Source organism: Mercenaria mercenaria, chromosome 14, assembly GCF_021730395.1.
Source record: "Mercenaria mercenaria strain notata chromosome 14, MADL_Memer_1, whole genome shotgun sequence".
In the NCBI taxonomy this organism is placed as follows: Eukaryota; Metazoa; Mollusca; class Bivalvia; order Venerida; family Veneridae; genus Mercenaria; species Mercenaria mercenaria.
Genome location: NC_069374.1, coordinates 6,762,232 through 6,787,869, shown reverse-complemented (window position 1 = coordinate 6,787,869; position 25,638 = coordinate 6,762,232). Strand labels below are relative to the sequence as shown.

The window sequence follows — 25,638 nt, the reverse complement described above, 5'->3', positions numbered from 1 at the left end:
TGAAGTAAGGCCAACTGTGCTGTTGGAACTATTGTGACTTTCCAGCTTGAACGGTGAAGTAAGGCCAACTGTGCTGTTGGAACTATTGTGACATTCCAGCTTGAACGGTGAAGTAAGTCCAACTGTGCTGTTGGAACTATTGTGACATTCCAGCTTGAACGGTGAAGTAAGGCCAACTGTGCTGTTAGAATTATTGTGCCATTTCAGCTTGAACAGTGAAGTAAGGCCAACTGTGCTGTTAGAACTATTGTGCCATTCCAGCTTGAACGGTGAAGTAAGGCCAACTGTGCTGTTAGAATTATTGTGCCATTTCAGCTTGAACAGTGAAGTAAGGCCAACTGTGCTGTTAGAACTATTGTGCCATTTCAGCTTGAACAGTGAAGTAAGGCCAACTGTGCTGTTAGAGAATTATTGTGCCATTACAGCTTGAACAGTGAAGTAAGGCCAACTGTGCTGTTAGAATTATTGTGCCATTTCAGCTTGAACAGTGAAGTAAGGCCAACTGTGCTGTTAGAGAATTATTGTGCCATTTCAGCTTGAACAGTGAAGTAAGGCCAACTGTGCTGTTAGAATTATTGTGCCATTTCAGCTTGAACAGTGAAGTAAGGCCAACTGTGCTGTTAGAGAATTATTGTGCCATTTCAGCTTGAACAGTGAAGTAAGGCCAACTGTGCTGTTAGAGAATTATTGTGCCATTTCAGCTTGAACAGTGAAGTAAGGCCAACTGTGCTGTTAGAATTATTGTGCCATTTCAGCTTGAACAGTGAAGTAAGGCCAACTGTGCTGTTAGAATTATTGTGCCATTTCAGTTTGATTGGTGGATAGAGTAAGGCCTTATTTGCCAATCTAAGTACTATAGTGACATTCAAGCGTTAAATGGTGATGTTAAGCCTAATGTGCTCCTTCTGGTACTATTGTGACATTCCAACTTGAATGGTGGAGTAAGACCCTATGTGTTCTACTTAGAACTGCTGTGACATTTCATCTTGAAAGGTGGAGTAAGGTTCTATATGCCAATCTTACTACTAATGTGACAATCCAGCTTAAATGGTGGAGTAAGGTTCTATATGCCAATCTTACTACTAATGTGACAATCCAGCTTGAATGGTGGAGTAAGGTTCTATATGCCAATCTTACTACTAATATGACAATCCAGCTTGAATGGTGAATAAAACACAATGTTCCGTCTTAGTATTAGTGTGACATTTAATCTTGAATGGCGGAAAAAGTTGTTCGAAATCAGAAAATACTATCTATCTATGTGTTTTAAATGCATGTGTTTGGTGTGTACAGGTGAAACAGTGATTAAAAACTATTGTTTCCTTTGCAAATTTTATTAATAAACTTTAATCTATATATTCATACAACCACATTGCATTTACAATAAAAATATGTAACATGTTCCCATTAAATATAACTTGAAGATTAAACAAACTTGGAAAGATAAATATCAACTAAAATATGTACCCTGTGTACAAGTTTAACATTACAAAATACACTTTAACAGTACAAAAATAATCTCTTAAACAATAATGAAACTTTAAGATCATTTTAAGCGGTGAGATTATAAAATATGGAATGTACAACAAATCTCAAATCTCGTATCTTCACCTCAGAACTGTTTCCGTATCTTTTGAAAAACTTTTAAGAAAGTTAATTTCCAAAACATGAAACATTTTTATTTTATTAAATGTTTTATGGGTATCCATTGCTATACATAGACTACTTTATTCTTACCCAAAACTAATCAAGTTTTGTTGGAAATTAGAGTAACTTTATGTCCTGGTATACCATAGTTTAATTGTTATTTGCTACTGGCGTATGTCCTAAATCATTCTCAATTTTGTGCAAATTTTGAGATTTAATTAACGAGTAGGTATAATTATTTGGGTTTTGCTGTTTTTTTTGGGGTTTTTTTGTTTTTGTTTTAAATTTCTGTGACATAGACAATTTCTGCTTGTAGCAGTGAACACATTGCCCAATTTTACAGTGGAAACAGCCTCACTGGAGTGGAAGCATTTATCATAGACGCATATCATGATACCCCACCCAGTCACATTATACTAACACTGAGCTGACCAGTCATAAATCTACTCTTTATACTGAGCCCCTAGCATAGAGGCCAAGAAATCCTTTGGTATGACAAAGCTGGGGATCAAACCAACCTCACAAATGTGAGCCGGACACTAACACTTAGCCACTACTGCAGTTAGGTGATATAGGTAAAGTTAGGTGATATAGTTAAACAATTTTTCCTTCATTTTTGTGTACAAAAATCAATATACAGTCAAACCTATATATAACGACCACCCTTGGGAGAGCCAAAATGTTCTTATTGGGAGGTGGTTTTTATTGGAGTGTATATCAAAATCCCCTTGATCAAAATCCCCTCCGCTGAAAAGTGACTGGGTGTTACATAATCCCCTTCATACTTTTGCAGGGGGTATCATAATCCCCTCTGTGACTTTCATTAAAGATATATAGATATCAGTGCTGCAAATTATATTATGTTTGCTAAAGGCATTGTATTTATGTGCTTTATGCAATAGACTTTTAAATTGTATATAGTTGTATTTGAACTTGATGAAATAAGTAAAAATCACAGAGGGGATTATGATACCCAAAGCAAAAGTATGAAGGGGATTTTGTAACACCCTGTCATTTTCAGTGTAGGGGAATTTGATCAAGGGGATTTTGATTGTCTCCCTTTTTATTCACATGATAAAATATACTGTCTTGTAAATGTTACAATGGGAAACAAAACATGTGGTCTTTAGAGCCAGGTGGTCTCTGTTTTGAGGTGGTCTTTAACACAGGTTCGACTGTATTGTGTTTCATGAATTCTTAATATTGCTTACAATAGACCAAAGGACAAATTTTTTTTGGTAACAAATTAGTCAAAATGTGATCAAAGATTCCATTCTAGGGGCAAGTCCCTTTATTTCTTATAACAGTTCCATGCTGAAGACTGATATTCAATAGCAGCTGCAGTACAAATATACTGTATATCAATAAAAGTAAGTGCACAAATGCACCGTATATCATACTCTTCTCTTTATTCAATAGCAGTATGTAAATAAATATACTGTACTCCATCCATAATTTACACTATATTAAATAGCAGCTGCTGTACAAATACTGTACATCACAATTTTCTCTATATTCAATAGCACCAGCTGCACTAATATGTGGTATGAAACAATTTACACTATATTCAATAGCTGCTGCTGCACAAATACACCTGAATATTACAATTTACTCTATATTCAATAGCACCAACTGCACTTTATGCAGTATAATACAATTTACTTTATATTCAATAGCAGCTGCTGCACAAATACACTGTATATCACAAAAAATTTTACTCTACATTCAATAAAAACAGCTACAAAATATATGGCAAAGCATTGCTGTGGCTGCACAAATATACTGTTCATCACAATATACTCTATATTCAATAGCTGTGGCTGCACAAATACACAGTTTATCACAATATACTCTATATTCAATAGCTGTGGCTGCACAAATACACTGTTTATCACAATATACTCTATATTCAATAGCAGTTGCTGCACATATACACTATCAAAATTTACTCTATATTTGCTTGTATTCCTTAGAAAATCATTAAAGGGTAAGGAATGCCTGACAAGAAGTTAATTTTATATGAAAGCTATCCTCAAGCCTTTAATAATACTGAAAGAATTTTTAAAATCAGACCACTATTGAAAAAGATATGGCAATTTGAAATTTTAAAAAATGGCTGATCATGGAGGTAGCCAATTTAGCATGTTAATGATGCCATTCACACACTGCTGAATTCTTTATTAAGCAAATAACCTTTTACATGTAAATAGGTTAATTTCATATATTTCTTTAGTGTAAGATGTAAAACATGGTAATTTCTTTCATTATACCTGGAAAAAGTAGAAAAAATATTTTCAAGAAATAAGTAAAATTAATACAGTTCATTATTTGAGGTGGTGTTCACTGAAAATTTACTGACTAAATAGTGAACAAAGCAGACCATGATTAGCCATACTGATAAAACACAGCAAATAAAAGATAGGGTCCAGAACTTGTCATTACAGAAGCTAGATCTGGTTGGTAACAGTGGTCCTGCAGTTTTCTACAATTAACAAACAAAAGAATATTGTGAACAAGTTTTTGTATATACTAAGAATAATTTTTGACAGAACCATAATTCGTTTGCACATTAATTCATTCCTATGAAATAAATTAAAATATACAAGACTGTGTGCTCATTTTCATGAAATCTCGTGACATATATGTAACTCTAACACAACCCATTTCATTTTCCTATTAAAGAAGGCTAAAAACTGTGTGTTATTAAACAACAATTAATTTTTCTGATGTCACAATTATTAAATCATAGCATTAAATGGCATAGGGGTGCACTGGAAAAGAAACCAACAGAAAACAGGCAACTATTTAAAGGATGTCGTCAAGGATGTACTTTTGAATCAATATAATATATCTCAATTAGTGATTTGTTCTTGAATAAAATCATTGTTTGTTGTTCAGCTGCATATTATTATATCACTTGGGCTGTGCCCTCATGATACAGTTTCTTCGCATCTGAATGCCAAACAATAACAAATCACAAAATGATATGTATCATTTCTTAAGCAGAAATCAAGGTTGTACACACAATTTGATGACAATATCCTAGTACTGTCAAGTTTCCACATTTACATCAAAATACAGAGTATAAATACTTAGAAAGTTAGTAACCAAGCCACTTTTATAACTGCCTTTTGTGACTACCAGATCTTAATTTTTTCATGGGACATTTTTTGTTTTTTGTTGCAGAATCCTGGTTTTATTCCACACTTTTTGGAGGAAACTTTTTTGACACAACACTATGAAATTATTTTCCTAACAACGTACAACAACCTTAAATTTCAATACGTCAGCTTTCTGTTAAGCTTTCAATATAACATGTAAATGAGTTCTTTTAACAACGTTAATCACGATATTTACAAACAAATCTCTAAACAAATTGCAAAAATATACTTTCATTCTTTTTTTTTAAAAACTTGTGTTATAAATGACTGTTTTGCTGAGCAGATTCTTTGAAAGAACCTATAAAGTAAAAAGTTTTTTTTACAAATATCAAATGAGCCTTGCCATGAGAAAACCAACATAGTGGCTTTGCGACCAGCATGGATCCAGACCCGCCTGCGTATCTGCGCAGTCTGGTCAGGATCCATGCTGTTCGTTTTCAAAGCCTATAGCAATTAGAGAAACTGTTAGCAAATAGCATGGATCCTGCGCAGAAGTGCAGGCTGGTCTGGATCCATGCTGGTCGCAAAGCCACTATGTTGGTTTTCTCATGCTGCGGCTCAAATAACTTCATAAACTTCTCATAACATTGCAAAAAAGGAAATTTTGACATTATTCTGCAAGATCTAGAGATAAACTAAAAACAGTCTGAACATCTCAGAGGTAGGTAAAATGATCTTCATGAATTTCAAAACATCTTTTATAATATCAATTTTATCACTATAAGTTCGATAAAATTACAAATTTCAAAAGAAAAAAAATTTAAAGAAATACTGAAAACCTTTTGATTGCAAATATTGGCACAATTGCTTATATACTAAGATAATCTGAAAGGTTTAAAACTAAGTTAAAACAGATTTTTAAAAGAAGGTGAGGTCAAAATTGACTGAAATTGCCCAACTGAAATCATTTTTTGACTACCAAGATATTTTGAAATATGAAAAGGCCCTTTTACCATCCTGGTAATCCTTCAAAATGATGCATAATCAATGGTATATTAGAAGAGAAATAATTGATTTTTTTTCCAAACAGCGGATCAACAAGCAATTTCTTTACTGAATAAAAGTTACATTCCTCTAGCCTGTGTAATTGTACAAGTTTCAGATTAAAAAATAGTCTCAGCTGTTTTTGCATGATGTACATGTTTACATAAATGCATAAGATGTATAAAATGAGAATGTGATAGTCAACAGGCACTTTGAGCAGTTCACTAATCTCTGGAGTAAAATACTAAATATGGCAGGTCTACGTTGCTAGTAAATACAAATATCACGTTGGCAAGTCATTCTCAGTTGTCAGTTTATGATGTAAAATTCTTAGCTGATCCCAGAACACTAAACTGAGTACAGTGTGAGGTACAAGTCTAAAAAACGATGGTCCCCAGCCCTTGTAGAAACCCCATACACCTTCTTTGTTGAATATTTTCACAAAACAGTCTGGCACATTTCGATACATGGTCCCATGTCCCTGAACATTGACTGGCTGATTGTACATGCGTGTTGAAACGACATCGAATGGTGTCATACAAGCCACGACCACAATTCCACCACTGATGCTAGCCATTAATGAGTTAAACACACTGTGTTCCTCAAACAACTGAAATAAAAGTACGTAAAAATCATATATCCTGGTGTAGAAAAAAAGTCAATCATGAGTTTCAGGGTTTGAATCTCAGTTCAGGCACTGAAAATTTCTGAGATGGTCTTGAGTGTCTCCAACCTAACTAGGCTAATACTGGTTCTTCCCAGGAAAGATGGCTTTTGGGTGTATCAGTACTATACACCAGGCATGTTAAAAACAGACTGTCTATACACAAAGAGCTTGTTGGCAGGCCTGTATTATAAAGGATTCTTTTCACTGCTCTGGCGGCTTTCTCTCCCCCTGTCCCTCTGTGTTGTACTAGTAACGGATGAATTTGGTGCCCCAAGTGGCTGCCTTTGCACTTTGGAACATGTTTATCATGAAGAGGGCGCTATATATATATCTCTCTAGAGTAATATAATGTAATAACCATAATGATCAATTATAATGGAAGTTCCTGCATCTTATGATAAATATGCTTCCTGGATTTTTGACCAGTTCCTGCACCTTGGTAAAGGAGTTATAGCTTCACAGCCAAATTATGTTTCCACCAGTGGATCATTCGTTCAGTGCTCTACTCCTACAATACTGTACCTATTGTAACAACACTAACAGCACATTCTACCTTAACGTGATAACAATTTCAAGTGAGGCCCATCTCGGTCCAGTGAACCGGTTACAAATAACATCTGACATGCAATATTGGTACATTTTTTTAAATCGAGAAGTTCCTAAAGCATATATTATAGTAGGCAGATTAGAAGAATGTGCTGAATTACCTTAAGATTGACTACATATTCTTTAGCTGTACTGAATGTTGAAAGTTGAGCTGCAGATCCTACCATTACCCTGGATACTGCAGCTGTTGTACCACGCCATAAACCTGAAAAATACATCAATATGGAATGTCATAAACCTGAAAATACATCAATATGAAATGTCATAAACCTGACAAATACATCAATATGAAATGTCATAAACCTGACAAATACATCAATATGAAATGTCATAAACCTGAAAATACATCAATACATCAATGTGAAATGTCATAAACCTGAAAATACATCAATGTGAAATGTCATAAACCTGAAATATACATCAATATGAAATGTCATAAACCTGAAAAATACATCAATATGAAATGTCATAAACCTGAAAATACATCAATATGAAATGTCATAAACCTGAAATATACATCAATATGAAATGTCATAAACCTGAAATATACATCAATGTGAAATGTCATAAACCTGAAAATACATCAATGTGAAATGTCATAAACCTGAAATATCTATCAAAATATAAACCTGAATTACTTATCATTATTATACATCACATAAATGCCAAATGCAAATTTCCTATTAGTTTAACATTCATGAATAAAATATCAAATTCCACAGTAATTTAATATCGCATGCACAACAGCTAATATTTCGATTTTCTGCACAAGTGATATTATTTTTCATTATCTCCCATTGGATGATATGATACTTTTGCATTGATTATAAGCTCTGTTAAGTTTCTGTTAAAGCACACTTATGCTAAAATGAGATCATGTTAATGTGTGATGACGTCAATGATTTTGCTGCGACCAAGAAAGAGTGCTACTATATTTTATCTGCTATTTTAAATTAAGGACATATTAGAATCGAAATAATGTATGTAGCAAATCGATTTTACCTAAATTAATACAATCAAAATTGGTTATTCGTTGCCAGAATAATTCACTCTGGCTACACCCACGTGAAATTTTTCCGTGGACATAAAATAACCTCTTTCTGTGTATTAATAACATTAAACCACAGTTTTTCTATACATTATTTCTTAAATAAATCTGTATTATGTATCAAAATATAAACCTGAATTATGTATCAATATGAGATGTGTATCAAAATATAAAGCAGAAATATGAATCCATATAAACGTGAAATTACTATCACAACAAGCAAATTCGAGGAATTGGTATCCCTGTATCCCCTGCCGAAAGGGTCTGTGGTGTGGAACGGCATTTTTTTATTTATTTTTTTTTTGGTGGGGGGGGGAGGGGAAGGGGGGAGGGTACAAAACTTTACATGTTGATTATAAATATTGATGGAAAATTAAAAATGAAAAAAAAAAAAAAAAAAAGAAAAAAAAAAAAAAAAAAAAAATGGGGGGGAGAGGGGGGGGGGGAGGGTACAAAACTTTACATGTTGATTATAAATATTGATGAAAAATTAAAAATGAAAAAAAAAAAAAAAAAAATTTGGTGGGGGGGATGGGGAGGGGTGTGACCAAGGCAAGGTGGCGACCAGGTGTGGGTACACAACTTCACATGTTTATAATAAATGTTCATGGAAAAGAATGAAAGAAATTTAATGCAATTCTTCCAATTGGTTGGTTTGTTATGTCCAAATCTGTGGATTTTTAAATAACTAAAGGGCAATAACTGTACGGAAAATTGACCAATAAAAAAAAAATATGACGGGCATGATCAAAGTATGTTAGTTCATATTTATTTCAAGTTTCATGAAATTCTACAAACTTGTTACTGAGAAATGGCTGTAGACGTGTATTTTTCATTCAATAACTCTAAGGGAAATTGACCAATCAAAAAAAAAAAAACTTGATGGGCATCATTACAGTATGTTGGGTCATGTTTATTTCAAGTTTGATGATATTCTACCTGCTAGTTACTGAGAAATGGCTGCGGACGGACATTTTTGTACATTTTTCATTAAATCAAGGGCAATAACTCCAAGGGAAATTGACCAATCGAAAAAAAAACTTGAAGGGCATCATCGCAGTATCTTGGTTCATGTCTATTTCAAGTTTGATGAAATTCTACCTGCTAGTTACTAAGAAATGGCTGCGAATGGACATTTTTCATTAAATCAAGGGCAATAACTCTAAGGGAAATTGACCAATCCAAAAAAAAACTTGACGGGCATCATTGCAGTATGTTGGTTCATGTTTATTTCAAGTTTCATGAAATTCTACCTGGTAGTTACTGAGAAATGGCTGCTGACGGACGGACGGACGCCATTTCAATACCCCCCTCCCGATTTCATCGGCGGGGGAAAATAACAGCATGAAATTCTATCAGCAGTATACAAGGCTTCTAGGTAAGCCTAGGTACGATGTAAAATATCTACAGTGGTCCAAACTTTTTGTTATCTTAAACAACTATGGTGCAAATTGCAATCTGAATTACCAAAATAAAACTGAGTTAATCTAACTGTCAGGTACCTTTAACACTTAGAAAAATTATTACCCAAACTGGATAACAGAACAATTCCAGAGTAGACGTTTTCTGTTTCAAATGTTTGAGACTCATGTGTATGCAACTTCCTATTTTTCCCTATGTGCATTTTTTATAACTCAGATCAGACATGTCTGGAAATGCATGAAGATGAGGATCAGTACAACACTTACCAAGCACTCCATGCTTTTTGAAAATCATTGTAAAACCTTTCATCATAGAATCATGTGGATGTTGTGTTCCGACAGCTATAGCCTGGTTTGCCCGAGCCTGAAGGTGTGTCTTCACCTAGATATACAGGAAGATATTGTAAAACACTTAATATTCACAAGAACTTAATTTTTTGTTAATATTTGCAAGTTCCATGCCTTGCAAGTTCAAAGTGATCCACAGAAATATTTAACATTCTTGTATCAGTATTCACATAATATATCCAAATGCATTTCCAACTTTTTTTCCATGATACAAATTAAAAATTTCACAAATACATAAATAAAATAGGACAAATTGGAGCAATTAGTCACAGAACAACAGTTTTAGTAAATAAGGAGAACTAAATTTCCCCGACTTACCCAAAATTCAATTTTCACTGACCCTATTTTGTATGTTGCCAACTTTAATTAAGTTAACAAGATTTACTTGTAATTTTGTATATACAGGTATTTGCCTCCTTCCTCCCCTTCAGCCAACCTAAACCACCTTTAAAGTTAATTCTAATTCTTAATTTCATAATACCTTTATCTATTTGCTTTTAGTTTATTAAAAACATAGACTATGGGATGTGGCAATGTTCAAATTTGAAGAAACTGCCCTAGCCTTCAAACTACATGCCTTTACTTGATCATTGGCCTAAAATTTTAAAATTCAATGACTTTTCCCTCATTTTTGTTGCAATTTGAAAATTCACACACCAAATCCAAAATTCCCTGACATTGAAAAAAAGAAATTTCCCCAACTTTTTCACTGACCGTGGAAACCCTGAACAAGGCTTATACACAAAGAAGTGTTTTCAGAAATATAACCTAAAATGTTAGCTGTTTCTGTAAAAGCACTTTCCATTTCAATTTATATCAGAAATGTGTAGCTAGAAGAAACTACTTAAAAACTGCCAACATGTGGTGTTTTCAGCTAGAAATAATAGTGGCATCTTGTCAAAACATACACATTCACTGCAAATTACTTTTGACTTTTGAAACACTTGACTTACTTAACAGACTAGTTGACCATTTTCTCACAAAACAATAAGCCTAGTATGAACATTCAGACTAAGTTAGTGGAAAACTTTACAGGGCTTTGTCTGAACAAAGCCCAACCGCCTGCCGCATGTGATCATGAAGATTTCCTGTTTCACTTGCGCACAAAAAAAAATACAGCCAGCAAGTATCTGCTTAAAGATATGCAACACTGTTTTGGTACTAGTTAAGAACAAGATATCTGTGGTGTGGAGCAAAAAAACATACAAAGTCAGCTCTAAAGCTAATGAGGCTGACAAAATCTTTGCTTCAGCAGATACTGACGGAATGATTATCTCCGTCTATCTGTTCATTAATATATCTAACTTAAAATAGTGACCATATTATTAGACTAAGAAACATCACAAACAAGAAGGTCCATGATGAATGTGCTTTTTGTACTAACAGTCACTGTGACCTTGATCTTTTACCCAAGGACCATGAAATCCATTGGGCAATGTGCCTTCTAATAAAACCTGTAAGAAGATCCTTTGTAAGCATAGCATGCAAGCAATAAAAATAACAGCAGACTCGGTTTGGTCAAATCTGTTTACGAGAGGTAGTGGAAAAGCTTTACTTCACACTACTTCTGCATTAGGGTCTACATAACGTCCATATTCAAATTCTCCTGTTTAAGACTTTTTTGTATTTTACTGTCTAGATGGCCAATTTACTAACTGGTTACCATGTAGAATGGACTTCCCACTGCTGCCCCTAAACATCCTGAGAAGGCACCAGCCAATACGCTACGAGCCCATTTCACATTTCCATTTTCATCTTTAGTCAACCCCATATTGATGATGACTTGATAGCTGCCTAACCTCACACCATTCATGAACAGCTGGTACCAGAGTGCTGGAACCAAGCCTTTCTGCAGAGCAAAAATGCCATCTGTTTTACCAATGGTGTAAAATGCATGGAAGGAGTTTCTGAAATACAGGACATAGAAGTGAAATAAATTACAAACAATATGTGCAATTTTTCTTCTAAATTTGACAGTTATTAATGTAACTTCAGGTAGAATGACAGTGGTTTGTCTTCTGGCCAATTTAGGGCTATAATTGGACCCCAATCCGAATGACAAATAATATGTTTTTCCCAATTTAATGCTAAAATTCCCAACGTTGGTTTTTTTTTAACTTTCTTTTAACTTTCTTTCAACTTTTTCAAACAAGACTGTACCTTTAAAACATTTGAAACACAAGGCAGTTTGCTGTGTTAATGTATAATGACAATTTTATGACCATATTTTTCTTAACTGTGACATTTTAATAAAAAACATGACTTTTAACAGTTCTCAATTTAGGCGTTTTACAAAACCCCAAACTTCATGGAAAAAATACTGAACAAGTCCCAATAGTTCTGGTGTTAACAGAAAAAATGTTCATGTCCATCATTAATGACACAGGGCAATCACAATACATATAGTCCCTGGTACTCATGTTATAATAACTAAAAAGTACAAAGGGACATAACTCATACTTGTAATGTACTGTATATTGTCCTTTCTTCATTAACTCCCCTTGTAGCTGCATCCTTGTTTTAACAACCTGAAAAAACATGTAGCATTATGCAGAAGGCCCTCATTTCAGGGCTTTTAAGGCTGAAATTAGTCCCCAGTCCCTCCATCAAGAAATTCCCTGAAATCAAAACGCAACTTTAGAGAGTTGGTACACAAAACGAAATCAAACACATTGTTGCTTTCAAATACAATATACATGTACCATGTATACATTTAACACCCCAAGTAAGACTTGAACCAACACCGGTGAGAGGCCAGTGATCTGAAGTAAGTGACCTTAACCATTCAGCTTCAGAGGCCCCTGGGTCATTTAGAGTTACGAGGTCTGACAGTCCCAGGCAATAGCATTTTTGAATTATTTATCACAACAAATGGTTTTCACCCTGTAACCTTGTACACTGGTCAATGACTCCTAAAACTTACGGGGTTCTCAAACAGTTACAGGAAATCATTCAATGAATTCAATCTGTTCAACGGGCATAGGCAAAACATTTTCCACTTACTGGTCGGAAACTGTCTTCAGTTTGAAAGTGGAAACTGTCTTTAGTTTGAAAGTTATTGTCACTTTCAAATTTAATTTACAGACCCCTTACACTCACATAACAGTCATCTAGTGACAACAGTCGATCATCACAATGTCGTTTGATCACTGTAAGTATCCTCCAGTTATATGTAAATTCTATTCAGTCTCATCTCAAGACCAATTTCACCTAGTTCAAAAACCTCCACAACAAATGAACATTGGAAATCTCTAACTCAACTGCATGGCAATGCATTCTCTAGTCATTGCTCAAAAACGAAATTTTCTACCGACATGAACAACACAATATACATGTACCTCAACTTGTGTGAAGTGAACGTATAACAATATATGCAAAGGTTTGATAAGTTTTACATGTAAGTATTATAAATGGGCGATATCGGTCAGTTAACTCCCCTGTTTAACAGGTGCGCGTATGTGTGGCGCTACATGCGAATAGGTCCTAGAAATGCTTATACTATTTATATCGTTATTCAGTCGCTGTCACTTAAAACTATTAGTAAATTTGAAAAATATCCGACAATGTCATCAAAATTCAGCTGTTCATTTGTTGAGCAATTGTGGAAAGAGCTTTATTTATATTTATTAATAGTTTATACTTTGAAAAACATGAAATTTGCTGTAAGGTCTGTTTTTAAGTGCATTTTCTGGGGTCAGTTTATCTATGGACTGTATTATTTTTATATTTGTTTATTGTGAAATAAATGCTTTTATTTAGATTTTAAGTATATTTTCAATATTGAAAGGCCTTCCTTTGAAAATCCTTAAACAATTATCATTGTGCAAGTATTCAGACTATATTCTTTAAATGAGGATCAGTAGTATATATTCCTAAAGTTACAACTTCATCGGAAAGATCTGTATACACAGTTTAATGCAATTAGGTGTTGAATAACATAGAAATAATAATAATAATTACTGTAAAATGTTAGAAGGTATGCCCTTTTGATAAGATGTCCAACAGCCCAATTAATTATTACAGCCGTTTTCTCATGTTTTTCATGAAAATATCATCATGAGGCATAAATGATCTCTATTTTTAAACTGATATACCTCGTATTAACTTCAAATTTATGGTGCAGCCTCTTTAATATTCAGTCAATTCAAATTCACACCTGCCCACGTAAAGTGAAATATAAACTTCCAATAAAATGGTCATTGATTCAATCTCTTAATTGTTCACTGTGGGTTTGACACAGTACTTTATGGGGAAGTTGTCACCCGCATATTTGTCTTGAGATATCACCCTAACAATTAGTTTAAATATTGTTAATGAACATTGTTAATCAACAAAAACACTGACAATGTGTACACGTTTATTTCTTAACTATAGAAAACAAACTAGAAATGTATAACAAGACTGTCAAAGTTTAAATCTTTATATTTAATAAAATTACTCAGGCCATAGAGTTTTACAAACAGAAAAACAAAATCTGAGATCTATTAGACATTATTCCAAAATGTTAAAAGTATTAAGAAAACTTATTATACACATTACATTAGTATCAGACTCAAATATTATCACCCAAGTGGGAGCAGGAAGTGTTAAGCCTGTTTCAATGGGCGATATCGGTCAGTTAATTCCCCTGATAAAACAGGTGCGTGTATAGGTGGCACTACATGCGAATAGGTCCTAGAAAAGTTTGTATACATTATTTACATCGTTATACAGTCGCTGTCATTTCAAAATATTACTACATTTGTATATTCAAAATATTAGTATATTTGGAAAGTATCCGACAATGTCATCAAAGTTCAGCTGTTTATCACTTGAGAGAAATTTTGAGTGAAGAGCTTTATTCATATCTATTGATATTCTGTGCTTTAAAAATAACAGACTAGCTGTAAGGACTGTTTTAAAGTGCATTTTCTGTGTGTCAGTTAATTCATGGACTGTATGATTGTCATACTTGTTAATTGTGGCAAAAATGCTTTATTTAGCTTTTAACTATTTTTTCAATATTAAATGCCCTCCTTGGAAAATCCTTTTATCATTTTGCAAGTATTCAGACTATATTCTTTAAATAAGGATCAGTATAGACAGTATATATTCCTAAAGTTACAATTTAATCGGAAAGATCTGCATACACAGCTTAATACAATGAGGTCTTGAACAATATAAAAATTATAATAATAATTACATTTGTACTAAAAAATGTTAAAATATATGCCCTTGTGATAAGATGTCCCTTCAATTTTCCATTAGCCCAGTTAATTAGTACAGCTGTTTTCTCATATATTTTATGAAAATATCATCCATGAGGCATAAATGATCTCTTGATAAATTAACATATCTCGTGTTAATTTTAATTTTATGGTGTTGCCTCTTTAATTTTCAGTCAATTCAAGTTTACAGCAACTTGCCGACATAAAGTGAAATACAAACTTCCAATCATAAATGGTCATTGGTTCAATCTCAAATTTTTGTCGGGCCTAAAGCATCGCCTCTTGAGATAACACCCCAACAATTAGTTGAAATGTTTTTAATCAACAAAAATCTGACATGTTTGTTTCTTAACTATAGAAAACAAAGTAGGAATATCACAAGAATGTCAAAATATGAATCTTTACATATTATAAAAACACTCGGTGGAGGATTTTTAATACAGACCACAAATTTGTAGAGCTTTGGAAATAATAAAAAAAAAACAAATGTGAGACATTATGTAAAATCAGTGTTAAAAGTATTAATAAACCTTATTATACACATTACATTAACATCAGACTGTCCGATATGTAACAACCACATGGGAGCAGTAAGTGTTAAGTCTGCTTCAAGGACATATTCTTTAGAGTTAACAGGACTCATGGCATGCACATTATTATGATAACAATCAGTTTGCAGCCGGTGGATAGGAAATTTTATGCAAACTTAATATATCAAGAGTAACCATAGTCTGTGTGAAACAAAGCATCCATACAGTGAAACAAAGCATCCATACAGGGGTAAATTTAGCAATATTTTCAACTAGCTAAATCAGCTAACCCCGCTTTGCTAACAAATAAAATAGAAATGTGATTCGCTTAAAAATAAATGCTACGAAACTATTTCAGTTATATACATGTATATTACTGGCCAGCATTTTGAAGTGAGACTATAAATTTCATGTTAAAAACAGAAGAAACAGCTTTCTAAATAGATGATACTTATAAATTTTATGATTCTATCATATTTTAGATAATTTAATCACTTTTTAACACTATGATAAAAGCCGAGAGTACACCGCATGATAGGACCTATTCGCACGTAGCGACAACTGTTAAATGATTTGGGAAGATAACTCGCCGAATGCTGCCATTACATACTCTTGAACCCCCTAGAGTTAACAGGACACATGACATGCACATTTTTATGATTACAATCAGTATGCAGTCAGTGGATAGGTAATTTTGTGCAAACTTAATATATCCTGAGTAATCACTGTCCATTTGAAACAAAGCATCCATACAGGGGTAAAATTTAGCAATACTTTCAACTAGCTAAATTAGCTAGCCCCACTTTGTTCATAAACTCACTTAAATTTTATGTTAAAAACAGAAGAAACAGCTATCCAAATAGATGATACTGAAAAATTACATGAATATATTTATTTGAATAATTTAATTACTTTTTTATTCAGCTATAAAATGCGTGAAAGGTTAACAAAAGAGTTTAAACACTATGATAAAAGCCGAGAGTACACCGCATGATAGGACCTATTCACCTGTAGTGACACCTATAAAACCATTTGGGAAGATAACTCGCCGAATGCTGCTATTGATCAAATATAATGTAGAAGATTCCTTATGGTTACAAGCAAGTATCTGCCGACTCACCTCAAGGGGGTTGGTGAAAACTCCGGCACAGCATGCTGCCAATCCACCACACATAAACTCCATAAAGTGCGACTTTTCCATCCTGCAAGACTGCCCTCAATACCTGAAAATTACAAACTGTATAAATACAAATATCACTAGAACAGGAGTTGTAGAGAGAAAAGTGTTATGGATTAAACTAATGGCCACAAAACAGTATATGGCATCTACTGACCATAGGATTTCATTGCTTCCAGTTACTGACAGGAAACCTTGTAACTCATAGCTCCTTTTAACTCTAACATAGCATAATGCTGCACACCCTTACACTACTTTCAATTTGAACAGTAAACCCCGTAAGGCCTTAAGCGGCTTTCAACTTAATCCTAAAAACAAAACTTATTTAATGTTCTATGAAGTTTTTCTGATATTACCCAAAGTGTTCTCCAGTTACTGACCTTTAACTGTGTTAAGGTCATTGTAACTTTGACCTTCTGACCAAAATAATATTGAAAAAGCTATCATCCTATCATGTTAAAGGCATTTCCTGTCACTGATCAGAAGCCACTGTTAGTCTAAATATCAATTCAACACTTTTTTCAAACTTCGTTAACTCCAACTCGAATTATTTGTACACCACCCTTCTCTCAAACTCGTTGTCTGGTCCTGGAAAAATCCCTGTAAATTGAATTTTGTTGATCACTAGAACAAGTTATGCTGTATGCTGAATTTGAGTTAGCAAAGTTTGACTGTAAAATGGCTAATTGTCACAATATAAGCCTGTCACAGAAAATAACATTTCACTTTTAAAATACTGACAAGTTGTCAATTCTCACAATTCTGACACATTCAAGGGTCATAACTCCAGAGAAACATAGACTATCAACCTGGTTATCCAACTTTGCCAAGATGTTATGTCCATAAACATTCTGACAAAGTCTGGTGAACATTGTTTAAGAACTGCCTAAGTTATTAAAGTGGACACAGTGAATTTTTGCCATTTCAAGTAATTCAAGGGCCATAACTCAAGAGTGGCTGGGAGTATCTGGCTGTTCATCAAACTTTTATGTGATATTGCTAAAGCCACACGGGAGCATAACTTAATAAACAAGGGGCCAAGTATTGCAGTGGCAATACAGGAGTCCTCTACCAGTATCACAGTGACCTTGACATTTGACCGATAACCATGGGTCATGTTTGTGACACATAGTCTAATCATGGAGAACATTTCTGTGTAGTAATAAAACAAGAGCTGTCTGTTGACAGTGCGCTCAACTATTTGAAGAATTGATGGAAGTATGGGGGTCAAAATATTACCAGAGATTTTTAGACAAAAGAAGACATAAGACAAACAATGTACCTGTACTTGTGGATTCGGATAAGTCTTGCACTATATGGCAATGTGTGACCATGATGGTAAGAAAGCTTTCAAAGTTTCAAAACCATGTATCAAACAGTTAAGACAAAATATGGAATGGTCTAAATGGACTAAAACTGTCACAGAAGTGAGGAATAATACCCCCATAGTATGGCCGTGTCACAGATGAATGGCAAATTTTAAGTTGGAAAGGGGCCATAACTCATGTCTGTAAATTTAGAATCTGAAACTACCTGTCCGAATCGGCAAAAGTGAATAGCTTTCCTTTATACTCTATTCATAATTTCTGCAGGAGTCACTTGTCCAAAACAATAATTACTTGTCCCGGACAACCGGACAAGTGCTAATTTCACAGACTGAATTAACTATGTCAAAAAGTTGGTTCTTTGTAGCCAAAGTCAAACCTGACCTGTATTTTATGATGTTCCACCTGTGTACCAAAAATTATTTAAATCTGTCAGGCCTTTCATGAGTTATTGTCTGGAAACCACGAGTTTGGCAAATTTTAAGCTGGAAAGGGGCCAATAACTATGTCAAACAAGAGGGCCATGAATGCCCTGTATCGCTCACCTGACCTATTGACCTAAAGATCATCGAGATTAACATTCTGACGAAGTTTCATTAAGATATGGTAATAAATGTGGCCTATAGAGTGTTAACTAGTTTTTCCTTTAATCTGACCTAGTGACCTAGTTTCTGACCCCACATGACCCAGAATCGAACTTAATCTAAAGATCATCAAGATTAACATTCTGACCAAGTTTCATGAAGATAAGTCTTAAATGTGGCTTCCAGATTGTTAACAAGCTTTACTTCTGATTTGACCTGGTGACCTAGTTTTTGACCCCACATGACCCAGATTGGAATTTAACCTTATGATCATTAAGATTAACATTCTGACCAAGTTTCATTCAGATATGGTCATAAATGTAGTCTCTAGAGTGTACACTAGCTTTTCCTTTGATTTGACCTGGTGACCTAGTTTTTGATCCCATATGACCCAGATTCCAACTTGGCCTAAAGATCACCAAGAATAACATTTTGACCAAGTTTCTTGAAGATACAGTCAGTAATTTGACATCTAGATTGTTAACAAGCTTAACCTTTGATTTGACCTTGTGACTTAGTTTTTGACCCCACATGACCCAGATTTGAATCTGACCAAGATGTCATCAAGACAAACATTCTGATCAATTCTAATGAGTTTCTCAAAATTAGGTCTCCAGAGTGTTTTCAAGCTTCACCTTTGATTTGACCTGGAGACCTAGTTTATGATCCAACCTGACCCAGATTGAAACTTGACCTAAAGATCTTCAAGATTAACATTCTGATCAAATTTTATTAAGATATGTTCATAAATGTGGCCTCCAGAGTGTTAACTAGCCAGCCCTTTTTTTGTAAATTTGGGGAAGGGTACCAGGTCCCTTTTGGAGGGGAAATTTACGTCGCGAAATCATTGTTTGGAGGAATATATTTGCTGAAAAGTTGTTAAAATCAGGACTGAAAATCAAAACTAATTTCATTTTTTTTTTGCATGGGGAATTTTTGGCCAAGATGGGGAAAAAAGTATACTTTTTAGATTGGGGAATGGGGCCGAATTTCGGCCCTAAAATCAGCATAAAAAAAGGTCTGCTAGCTTTTCCTTTGATTTGACCTAGTGACCTTGTTTTTGACCCCACATGACCCAGGTTCGAGCTTAACATCATCAAGGTTAACATTCTGACCAATTTTCTTAAATGTGGCCTCTAGAGTGTTAACAAGCTTTTCCTTTGATTTGACCTGATGTTTCATGAAGATACAGTCATAAATGTGGCCTCTATGGTGTTAACAAGCTTTTTCTTTGATTTGACCTGGTGACCTAGTTTTTGACCCCACATGACCCAGATTTGAACTTGACCTAAAGATCATCAAGATTAACATTCTGGCAAAGTTTCATGAAGATACAATCATAAAATTTAATGTGGCCTCTGGAGTGTTAACAAGCTTTTCCTTAGATTTGACCTGGTGACCTAGTTTTTTCCCCCAGGTGACCCAATATCAAACACATCCAAGATCTTATTGAGAGTAACATTCTGACCAAGTTTAATTAAGATTGGACGAAATTTGTGACCTATAGAGTCTTAACAAGCTTTTCCTTTGATTTGACCTTGTGACCAAGTTTTTTTACCTTAGATGACCCAATATCAGACTCGTCCAAGATTTTATTGCGGGTAACATTCTGACCAAGATTCATTAAGACTTGGCAAAAATTGTTACCTCTAGAGTGTTAACAGTCAAATTGTTGGTGATGGACAGACGACGGAAGACAACAGACGACAGACACAGTGCAATCACAAAAGCTCACCTTGAGCACTTCGTGCTCAGGTGAGTTAAAAATGGTGGTTTGTACACAAAATCAAACTTGACCTGTATTTGATGATGTTCCACCTGTGTACAAAAATTATTTAAATCTGACATGCCTTTCATGAGTTATTGTCCGGAAACCACGAAAACCAACCCATCTTCCCAGAAACCCTAAATGGCAGTTTTTCACCCCCAGAATGGTACTTTGCAACCCCAGTTTTAGAGACAGCTGTTATTTATCTCTTATTGAGGGGGTGCAAAAGTGCAAGATTCAGGGTGAAAAAGTTTTCACCCCCAACTTTATATGACAGTGGGAACACGTGCACTGCCAATGGACTGGCTGGCTGACTAACAGACAGACCAACCGGTCAACTGACAAGCTCACTCCTACATACCCTCCCCAACTTGGTTTTTAGGGGTATAACTAATTTTTTTGTTAAAACGGGCCATAACTGAGCTAAAGTCTAGTTATGTAGTCTTGCCTATATATGTAGACTATGATGGTAAACAAGTGGTCAAATTGTCAAAGCCGTATGAAAAACAGGTTTCTAGTTAGGCAAAAAATGGACTGGTATGAAAAACTTAACTGATTTACTAGTCAAAATAGGGCCATAGTTCAGCCAAAATAGTTGACAGAGTTATGTACTCTTCCCTACAGATTGATATCATATTCATGGTGAAAAACTAAGAGATGGTGCTCGAATTTTCCGATGCTGGATAGTGATATAAGGCACATCTGAAGAATCTGGCGCTATCACTGGAGTGTTAAATGACTCAAATGTGGATGCAAATTGGGAAACAGCTAAATTCTGTGTTAAATGTAAAAACAAAAATACGTTTATCCGAATACGAAGTCTATCCGAAATCTACGCATCTCCATAATATATTTCGCATTTATCGGACATAATTTTCTCAGTCAGCTGGAATTTATTGACGGTACTGTTCATATGCATCATCTTATTACCGCCTATCATATTTATATTACGTACTTACTTAAATAATCATTTGATAACTTCTTGGTTGAGTTGAGTTGAGGTCACAGCCTAAAACTTGGCCGATTGAGCACTTCGTCGGTATCGTCTACTTCCGGTAGGATCCCTCAGGTAAAAACACTCAGGTATGTTTATGAATTATGTGACGTCTATGTTTAAAAGTGGTTACGCGAGAAACTTTCTCGGACCACGGGTTCCAAAACGCTTGGTGGCTTCAATAAAGTCATTCAGTTCATTGTTGATCGCCCGTCGCCATTCTTTGTAGGGGTCATTTTCATCAATGGTTAGGAAAGGCTTCTCACTGAAGACTGGTATACCCGTCAAGAGGAACATCTCTTTCTTTGCCTTCTCTCTTGCACTGGTGTATAAAGGGCACTCACAGTAAAAGTGCTCCACTGTCTCACGACTTCCACATTCGCAGTATGGACAGTCAGTCAAACCAACTTTGTAATTGTAGTCCTTCAAACAGTACCCACTCTGTAGCGCTAATATGCTTCTTTGATGTGGTAGACCATCAAAGTTTACTTTGTTGCGGTTGACTTTTGGTTGGTACTGGAAAAGAGTTCGCCCACTTTCTGAAATTTCCCATCTACGTTGCCACTTGTCACAGGTAGCCAGGGATGCTGCAGCACGTATCTCTGTCTGACTGGTGGGCTGATCAAACTCCTCTGCCTCCATGTCTTCAGCCTCCTTGGCTGCTTCTTTAGCAAGGGCGTCAGCTTTGTCATTTCCATGTATGTTAGCATGCCCTGGTGTCCACTGGAGGTCTATTTTGCAGCCGGTTTCCTCCACTTGCCTCCATAGTTGGCGTATTTCGGAGCAAAGGTGGGGATGTGAATTGTTCTCCCAGCCTAATGATAGGATTCCCACTGCCGACTGACTATCACTCAGGATCTTTACTTTTTGTATCTGCCGCTTTTTGATTTCCTCTGTGACAAGGACCAGCGTTATCTTAATTGCAACCAGTTCACCAACCAGTATTGAAGAGTGTTTGGAAACTGGCTGTTTCAACTCTACTGTCTCCCCATATGGCAGGAGAACAAAGGCTCCTGAGCCACAGGGTCCAGGGTTTCCTCTACATGAGCCATCTGTAAATGCTACCATTGACTTGTCATCGGTATCTTCTATCACGGCGGTTATCATTGCCTTAGCCTCATCTTCTTGTTTTTTGCTTCTTGACTTGGAGGAGCCCATGTTGTTCCAGTACTCTGGTCTAGATCTTGTAGGTTGAAGGTACTCCAAGTATGAGAACTCTGGTTCAATTGATTTAAGGTTTATTTCTGTAAGAGAACCCATGTCATCTATCTGAACTACCATTTTACCAAGAGGGGATGTATATTTTTCATGAGTGAAACTGTCCTTGATTTCCTTTAGTCTGTTGGCTGTAAGATGGTCTCTATTTTTTGCAAGCAATTTTCCGGCTTCACGTATACTCAACTCTTCTCTGCGCAAATCAAGCGGTAACGTACCAGAAAGAACATCAGCAACATCCCTGCTGGACGTACTTGGTAGGCCCAGACACATGGACAACCCTTTTCTTTGGACCGTTTCTAGTGGTTGACAGTTACCTATTTGCCAAACAGTTGACGCATACTCAAGTTGAGGCAGCACTATGGATTTGTACAATTGCAGCATATTCTTTACACTGATCTTTTCTGTTCTGGAGACTGTATGAAGAATAGATAAGGCTCTTGATCCTCTTTTTTCTACATCTTCAATGTGTTTCTTAAAACATAGTTCACTGTCTAATGTGACTCCTAAAAGTTTTGGGGTTTGTGTTCTTTTGATAATTTTGGAATCTATTACTAGTTTTGTGTCTGGCAGACTGTCTTTGGATTTGGAAAAGATGCAGTATTCTGACTTGTCAACATTAAGTTTCATCCTCCATTTGTAAGTCCACTTTGCAATAACCTCAAGATCAGCATTTACTGTTTCTGTCAAGTCCTGTAGATCACTTCCGGTCTGCCATAATGTGCCATCATCTGCAAATTTGACCTTGTTGCTTGATATATTCTGGAAGACATCTACCACGAAGATGTTGAATAGTAGGGGAGACAGCACAGAACCTTGCGGGAGACCAATCTTAGTTGAGAATTCTTCTCCTAATCTGTTTTCAATAAGACATTTTCCTTTTCTATTTACCAGAAAGTTGTCTATCCATGACCAGATCTTTCCTGTTATACCTAGTCTGTGTAACTTGACTCTTAGACCGTCCCTCCACACACTGTCAAAAGCTTTTTCCATGTCTAAGAATACTGCCAGGGTCATTTGTTTCTTGTTGAACCCATCAATACAGCACTGTACCAGTCTCAGCAACGCATGTGTTGTGTTTCTGAACTTTCGGAAACCTTCTTGTTCTGTGTCCAAGATATTGTTGTGCTCTGAAAAAGCATATAACCGGGAATGAACAATTCTTTCCATGCATTTCCCAAGCACACTTGTAAGGCTGATTGGCCTGTATGAACTGGGTTGGAAGTATGATTCTTTTCCCTGCTTTTTTAGGTTCGTTTCGTTTCGTCAATGGCTACTAAAAACCATGTTATCTTTCCGGTATGTACCGTACGCGTTATAGGTTGAAGGTCAGTAATTCAAATCCTTCTTTGTTTCATATAAAACAAACGACAAATTCAGGTCGTCTTTACAGATCTTTATAGACATCACTTTTTCCTACACCTATTTTTCATGAAAGTTCTATCATAAAGTAACGAAAAAATGAAGAGAAAATAGTTGAATTGTTCCTAGTGAAATGCCAGTCAGTTGTGGTCTGCTACCCAAAAAATGGCACATATTTGCTCTTGTCTCCACAATAAACACCTTCTTTCGGTTTCGACCTGCAAAACTAGCCATGTGGGTGACATAAAAACCGTCTCATTTCATTCAGAATGAACTCTAGCAGTGAAAAGTGTGATTAAAGCACTCGTTCTACACAAATTTGCTCAAAATGGGAAAATTAGGATCTATATATTATGGACTTCTTTCGATACACCACGGAAGCACATTTTAAACCGGATTACTGACCTTATTCCTATATGTTTTTTTTTGTATAATATTTTGCGAAATGATAGAAAAAAAACTTGAACAAATCTTTTGGATGCTCCAATAAAATCATCAATTATAGCTGACAAGTTTTCCAGGTGTTCTTTGTAGGGATCATCTGCTGCCCCTGCATGCAAAAGTTCAGTGCTGAAGTCTCTGATATCCATATTAAGGCATAACTCCTGCTTCAACTTTTTTCTGTGGGTTACATATATGAGACGCTCGTCTAAAAAATGGATCACAGTCTCTTGTTCTCTACATATGCAGAATGGCATTTTTTCCCTACTTTATTTTGAAATTCGTTAAGTCAATAACCACACTGCAGCTGCAGCAATGTTTTCTAATTTTTTAATTCCTGGAAATTGCATGTGTTTATGTTTAACATCTTGCCTGGACTGATACAGATGACGTCCATTCTCACTGATATCCAACCTTCTTTGCCATTTCATACGAACTGACTCCCTAGCAGCATAACAGATATCTTTGTTTGTTTGTTTGTTTTGGGTTGAACGCCGTTTTTCAACAGTATTTCAGTCATGTAACGGCGGGCAGTTAACATAACCAGTGTTCCTGGATTCTGTACCAGTACAAACTAACTGCCAACTTCCCCACATGAATCAGAGGTGGAGGACTAATGATTTCAGACACAATGTCGTTTATCAAATAGTTACATAGAACATACGCCCAGCCCGAGGATCGAACTCACGACCCTGCGATCTGTAGACCAACGCTCTACCTACTGAGCTAAGCGGGTGGGTTTAACAGATATCTGCTTGCATGACTTGTAACTATCTCATCATCTGTCATGCTTTCTGCTTCTATAGCTACAACTTTGGCCAGTCTGTCTGATGTCTCATTCCCACTTATACCAACATGTCCAGGGGTCCAATCAAGGTGGATGTCTACTCCAGTCATTTCAAGATCTTTCCATAGTTACAGTATTTCTGATGACAAAAACTTGTGTGTTTGTTTAACAATGCCTATAGCAGACTGTCTGTCACTTTGTAGTTTTAATTTGTTAATCTGTAATCTCTTAGATTCTTCTAGGACTGTTTTAAGGGTTATCTTGATTGCCACATTTCACCTACACTGTTGTTTCTGTTCAACTAGCTCTGTGTTTGGAAGGAGAATGCAAATTATTAAGCTCAAGCGACCTGGATTTACTCTGCAG

General features: G+C 35.5%; 2 protein-coding genes across 2 annotated transcripts; both read right to left on the bottom strand.

Annotated features, from left to right (window-relative positions):
* Positions 1 to 553: 553 nt before the first annotated feature.
* On the bottom strand, positions 554 to 21,511 carry LOC123526266 (solute carrier family 25 member 35-like). Its single transcript, XM_045305343.2, has 7 exons — positions 21,433 to 21,511; positions 16,740 to 16,842; positions 12,343 to 12,410; positions 11,546 to 11,789; positions 9,802 to 9,916; positions 7,167 to 7,270; positions 554 to 6,402 (listed from the first exon to the last, which is right to left on the bottom strand). The coding sequence occupies exons 2-7, from the start codon at positions 16,818 to 16,820 to the stop codon at positions 6,076 to 6,078; spliced, it is 939 nt and encodes a 312-aa protein (XP_045161278.1). The 5' UTR covers positions 16,821 to 16,842; positions 21,433 to 21,511; the 3' UTR covers positions 554 to 6,075.
* An 85-nt stretch (positions 21,512 to 21,596) lies between these two features.
* On the bottom strand, positions 21,597 to 25,382 carry LOC128548632 (uncharacterized). Its single transcript, XM_053524006.1, has 2 exons — positions 25,250 to 25,382; positions 21,597 to 23,812 (listed from the first exon to the last, which is right to left on the bottom strand). Exons 1-2 carry the CDS (start codon positions 25,380 to 25,382, stop codon positions 21,597 to 21,599), a joined length of 2,349 nt encoding a protein of 782 aa, XP_053379981.1.
* Between the last annotated feature and the right edge of the window lie 256 nt (positions 25,383 to 25,638).